The sequence below is a fragment of the Neospora caninum genome, chromosome VIIb (genome assembly GCF_000208865.1).
Source record: "Neospora caninum Liverpool complete genome, chromosome VIIb".
Classification (NCBI taxonomy): Eukaryota; Apicomplexa; class Conoidasida; order Eucoccidiorida; family Sarcocystidae; genus Neospora; species Neospora caninum.
The window spans coordinates 2,008,735-2,014,495 of NC_018394.1; the positions used below are offsets into that span (position 1 = coordinate 2,008,735).

The window sequence follows — 5,761 nt, forward strand, 5'->3', positions numbered from 1 at the left end:
TCACGCGACAGAAGGACCAGGGCGGCCGCCGCTGTCTCTGTCGCTGCCGTCATCGGGTCGGCTCACATTCCGTCTCTTGGTTGTTGTGTTGCTGGAAGTCGAATCTGTGAACAGAAAACACATTCACGTGCAAGCTGAAGTGAGGGAAACACGATAGAGCTGCAATTCTCCATATCATCTCCCGCACACCAAACGGCCAGCGAAGACACTCTGAAATACGCATAAACCTACCGTAACACAACCCCTGTGCGACGGCATCCGACCCCCCTTTTAGATTCAAAGTTTCCACTTGCTTTTCCGGGACGGAGATCCACTTGCACGACACGCCTATCACGTAGCTCCATCTTTCGAACACAGAAACGAGGTGACGCGTTTGCCGTCCACACGGATTACATCAGAACTAGAGGTTACACAGCAAGGTGATTTACACCAGCAACCCGCTTCTCTCGCTCGGCATATACTGTCTGCTGGTTACGCCGTCGTAAACGACAGCCGCGCGATCTCTCCGTAGCCGCACTCCTTTCTTTGCCTTCACATAGCCCCGAACGGGACGAACGGACGCGCCTTCCTCGATTTCCCCCTTTTCAGGCAGCTGGCTCCACACCAAAAAAGTACATGAACACGGCCCCGCCCCGTCGTTACCATCTGTTTGTGCTCCTCTCTCTCCCTTTTGCGTGGCTTCGGGAGACTTACTTTGCAGGAAGGTCAAGACCATGACGATAAGAAGAACGACGAGCGCAGCAACTTGCGCAGGCGCCATTCCGTCGTTGTTCTCAGCTGGAGCCTGAGGAACGGCTGCCACAGAGCCCGCAGAGCCAGCAGCTCCCGCCACATTTCCTAAATCTGTCGGCATGCTGAGGGAATCTGCATTTGTGATTGCGTTGCGCACGCCGCCAATGAGTGTACTGAGAAAGTGGCAGATGCAACCACTGAATTCCTCCATCTTGCCGTTTGCAACCCTCCGAAAAATTAGTGAGACGCTCTTGGTTCGAGAAAAAGCGGAGAGAGACGAAAGGGACAGGAACGCGGAAAAGACACGCCGCGTTGTCCGAAGCAGAAAACTGAACACGCGGGGCTTCCCTCTCACGAGCAGGCAGGCCCGGTAAACAAAAAACCCGTGCGGTTCTCTCCTACATGAATATGTTGAACGCCAGAAAGCGGTTTTTGTATCAACAATGCAGAGACGAAGCGAGAGCTAAGGAGAGCGACAGCACTGACAAGGCCAGTTTTCGGAATAAATCTCGAGAAATCCGGGGCGATTGATCAATGAAGACAGCAGCAACCAGCCAGCACGGAGACGCAACAATAACCAAAACGCTGGAAGTCTAGACGGCTCGTTTCGTCTCCCAAGAAAAAATCGCACAGATGACGACGATGTGTGTTTGCAGTTGTTCAGCTCAGCTTCAACCAGAAAAAAACCTCGTTCCGTCCTTGGGTCAAGCGGCGCGACGCGAGAGAATCTCACAGTATTTTGGTTACACGATGCCCGTGCCTCTCCAGGGTTAGACCATGGAAAAATCGATTCGACAGCTCAGGTGAAACAAACGCGAAAAACTCGAAATACGAAAGAAGGAAAGCTAAATCGCAGTGTGACGAGTTTTTAGAGCTGCCCAGCCGCAACATATTTCCTGTCGAGAGGTGCGCAGAGCCGAGTGCGGCCTATATAAGATCACAGAAGCGCGCGTGCCACCCCGATACCCCGGTTGCCAGTTGGAAGCGCCACGGGGGCGAAAAAAGCAGCTGTACCTCAAAAGAAACGAAACGGCTTGACGCAGAATTCGGGGAGAAAGGTCTCTACAAAAGCAGAAACAATCTCGCAGGGGAAACAGAATTCACACAGCCTACAGCAGCCCCCCGAATTCCTGAATGAGTGGAGGTTGCATCGGCCCCCTCTCTCCAACAATTGCTCGGCTATGCAACCAGATGTCTACGGGGCACGCGCTAGCCTTTGAGCGGCTCAGTAAACGAGGGGGTTTCGGTGGCGTGAACCCACATTAAACGCCTCTGAATGAAAAAATGCGTTTTCTTGGGGGAGGCGAAACCAGGCAAGCGAAGTGTGGCTAAAACGAAAGGCCTCAAAAGTGAAAAAAATGCGGAAACGGACACTGCCAGTGAGGCTATCTAGCCAATGAAGGCGGATGGCGCGCTGTGCGGAGTAGGCCTGTTCGCCCCCCGGACAAAGCAAGTTGGCCAGCAGCATCCTCTGGGAAGAGCTTCGGATGACCTTGGCGGCCCTCTGAAGTACGCTTTTCAACAGGACTCGCATGAAGAGTGGCGGAATTTGCAAGAGACACGGGGTCTTCTTGGGAGGCTCAATTCGGAGACAGAGAGGGGGGGCGGCGCTGGACGCGGTTCAATCGGAGCTTGGATGTGAAACTCAACGTCCATGATTGGGAAGAATCGTGGTAAAATACGTAGCATACAGTTTCAGTTCCTTTCTATAGACACCAAGACAGAGAGTTTTTGTACAGCGCTACAGAGAGGCAATGCAGTGTTTCAAGGGGTGCCAGCGACCGGTTGAAGGAAAACGGAAAACTCTCGGCCAACACGAGCTTGCTGGTGGACAGGGCCGAGCAGAGACATCCACAAAACAGATCCAACAAAGTCTCAAACGCTGCCGTGCCCCACCCTGGAAACTGTAGTCGGCACAATTTTATCTCCAATCTTGTGGTTCAGCTTCCCGCACCACACGCACGCAAATTCTAATCCATTCCCGCCCGTTCATAGAAAGAACGCGTCGAAACCATCCTTTCAAATACCGGTGCCGAAAAACAATTTGACGCTGTCGCCTGATTTTTTCACAGCTTTTGCGCGAACATCGTGAGAGGAAATGGAAGCCACCATAGGGCTTTGGAAGCCCCTTTCCCCTGTGGCAGCCGCCTCAGTCAACCTCGTCTTCAGTCAAAAAGTTGTGTCTAAGTGCCAGCGGGGGTGGACCACCGTGAAACTCTTGGCGAGCAGGAAAGGGTTTACATTCACGACACTTACTCAGTGCTTTGCTCGGTGCTCCTGCATATATGTACGCCTCCCGACCTCGTGTGTCTGAGTCTTCATGGCGTCGAGTCACGAGCCTGACGGTTCTTTGCCGTGCTGAGGAGGAAATACTTCACATCTCCAATCAATCACAAACCAGAGATAGCATTCGAGGGTTCTGCACAGCGGAGGCGCCTAAATGCGCAGCGGCTAAAATGTTACTTGAGCGGGGCCGGTGTGAGAACGCGACGGGAGTTCTGCCGCGAACCAACACCTGCGGAACGCTGCCTTACTTGACGGCGACGCCTAGCGTGCACACAAGCCATCATTACCAGCAACGCTTGCCTCTCTTCAGACTGGAGACTCCGGATTCATTGCCGCTGACTTGTTTAAAGGACAATAGGAGTGGTCCTGGGCCGGGGGACGCATGGCCATGTTTTTATTGCTTCCGCTCTGCAATCGTAGTAGATCAAGGCGTTTTAAGGGCACGTAAGTAGTGCGGCTTCGGACGAAACTGCGCAACGGTAAGAGGTCCCAAAGGACGTGATGCTAGGAGCCTGTCCCCCTGCGTCACCGTTGCCACTCTGACGCTTGGAAAAAGCGGCTACCGTTTGTGGTAACAAAACGATTCGCAGTCGGGATCCCCTTCCTCCCCGTGGACGTGCACAGGATCATGCACCCTACGTACGAGGGGAGGCAAGCAGCGATCCCCTACGCTGACAGGTAGATCAATGGAAGCCTGCTTCTGTTAATAAACGCCGTAAGAATGGCGCGGTGAACGCGAATCCTCCGTGAACTGCCAGCCTCTGCAGTGCATAGATGAGTGTTTGGCAACTCTCGGGGGTTCGTCGCCGAATTCTGTGTTTCTCGCATCTCCAAATGGCGGAATTTTGACTCCGAATGAACTTCAAACGGAGAGTATGTTTGCGAACCATTCTCATGAGAAGGACATGATGGTTTGGTCCGTTTTGCGCCCTCATCGACGCTCCAGGAGCACACGGGGATTGGCCTTTAATTTCTTTTTGGGAAAGGACTTCCTGGTTACTCGATAATCCATTCCCACACCCCTCTACGAGGATGACCAGATTCAGCAATCCTCCGCACATAAACACAAGAGCGAGATATCGGAGAGAGTGAACACATGCGCGAGTTCACCGGCGGAAGAACTGCACTAACTCCCACGGTTCAGATCGACGAAGCGATATATGATTATCTCGGCTAGCACGGTCCTGCGCCAGACTCAGGAACTGCCAAGCCGAGCCCTACATGATAGTCTACTTCAGCTAGAGCAACTGATTGTCGGTACGCGAAATTCGGAAAGGCAGTGTCATCGTGGATATGAGGTTCAAAATACCTATCTGGGGAACGTTTCAATACAACGCATTACCATCCGGTCGCCGCGGTCACTAAGAGAGCGCCCGTCTCACCTCGCCTGCTTGCTTGTGCTACCTTTGAACCCCTGTTTGCAAATGCTTCCCCTTCCTGTCGCTTTCCAACAGATGTTCGCAGAGAGGTGATTTACCGGTGACCGCATATTCCCGCGCCCTGCCGTATCAGCCACCGCTGGTGCTCATTCGTTCCAGCCTGCCGATCCAGTCCCAACTTGGGGTGTTAGTGGACTCCTTCATCACTTCCGCGTTTCCTGGCTACCTGTAACAGAAAAAGAGGTAGATGCAACGCTGGAAGTTTTCCGAGAGAATTTAGAGAGGCAATTCCTGCACCAGCACACGCCGTTTTGAGCCGGTCGCCGCTCGCGCGGTCGACTGCATGCAGCAGCCTGCGGCTGTTTGTCAAAAATGTTTAAAAGCCGAAAGAACCTCAGGGCATGACAGCCTTCTAATTACGTAGGGAAATAAGCTCCATTCTCAAAAATGTCTTCCGTTTAGAAGCCACGACTAAACTAGCAGGAGCGTCAGCGTCTACGAGTAGCTTGGTTTTCGCTGCATGCGCCGCAACCTGTTCCCCACTGTAAGCATTCTATGTGCTGAGTCGGTCTCGGTCCTGTCCTGGCTCTGCGTTTTCTTCTCTGTGTTCTAGAGCCCCTTTTCGAGAGTTGACTCCGCATTCTGCCGCGCGGTGCCTTACCTCTGAAAAAACAGAGGGCCTGTGATCCTCCGTTCGACTCCCCAGCCCTTATGCTTCCCGGCGCGGGATTTGTGTTTCTTGTGGAGTCCTGCCCATTGGCGCTCACGCAGCTCCACGCCTCGTGGCCCGTTTCGCCGCCTCGCTTGTTTTGTAACAGTTGCGCACTTGACTAGGGAAGAGTTGTGAGCGGCTGCTGAAGTCTGTGCGCTTTGGGCAACAATGCTTTTCTGATCTAGTTGCTGAGAGACTGGTTCCTGCTCGGTTGCACACGCCATTCCCTATTTCGTCTCTTCTCTGTCTCGTTAGTCTCCTTTCTTCCCCCCGTTTGATTCGTACCTCTCCTTCCCCTGCTCCGTGTGTTCCTCTTCAAGTCCCCTTACTTTCCCCATTCTCCTCCGTCCTGGTGAGAACGAGGCCGAAGTAGCGCTTCCGACTTCCGCAGAACTGAGGATCCAAAGACGCGAAAGAGAGGATCACCCGGCAAAAAGGTACAGAAGAAAACCGTTGTTTTTGTCACCAGCGACGCAAAACAGGTCCAGGAGCCGTTTGTGAGGCCTTCTCTAAGGAAGCCCTCCCGAGACAAGGACACCTCACGGAGGAGCGAAAGCGGGGAAGGCGGTCGCATGTAACGCAAGAGAGTGCGGTCGAGGCGGACCCAAATCAGTTCACTTGAAGGAAAGGACGACGCAGAGAACGCGACACG

The 5,761-nt window shown here is 53.4% G+C and overlaps 1 protein-coding gene across 1 annotated transcript; it reads right to left on the reverse strand.

Annotated features, from left to right (window-relative positions):
• Positions 1-853, reverse strand: NCLIV_026440 (hypothetical protein; the record flags this gene model as incomplete). Its single annotated transcript, XM_003882838.1, has 2 exons — positions 1-104; positions 694-853. 2 exons carry the CDS (start codon positions 851-853, stop codon positions 1-3), a joined length of 264 nt encoding a protein of 87 aa, XP_003882887.1.
• Positions 854-5,761: the final 4,908 nt, after the last annotated feature.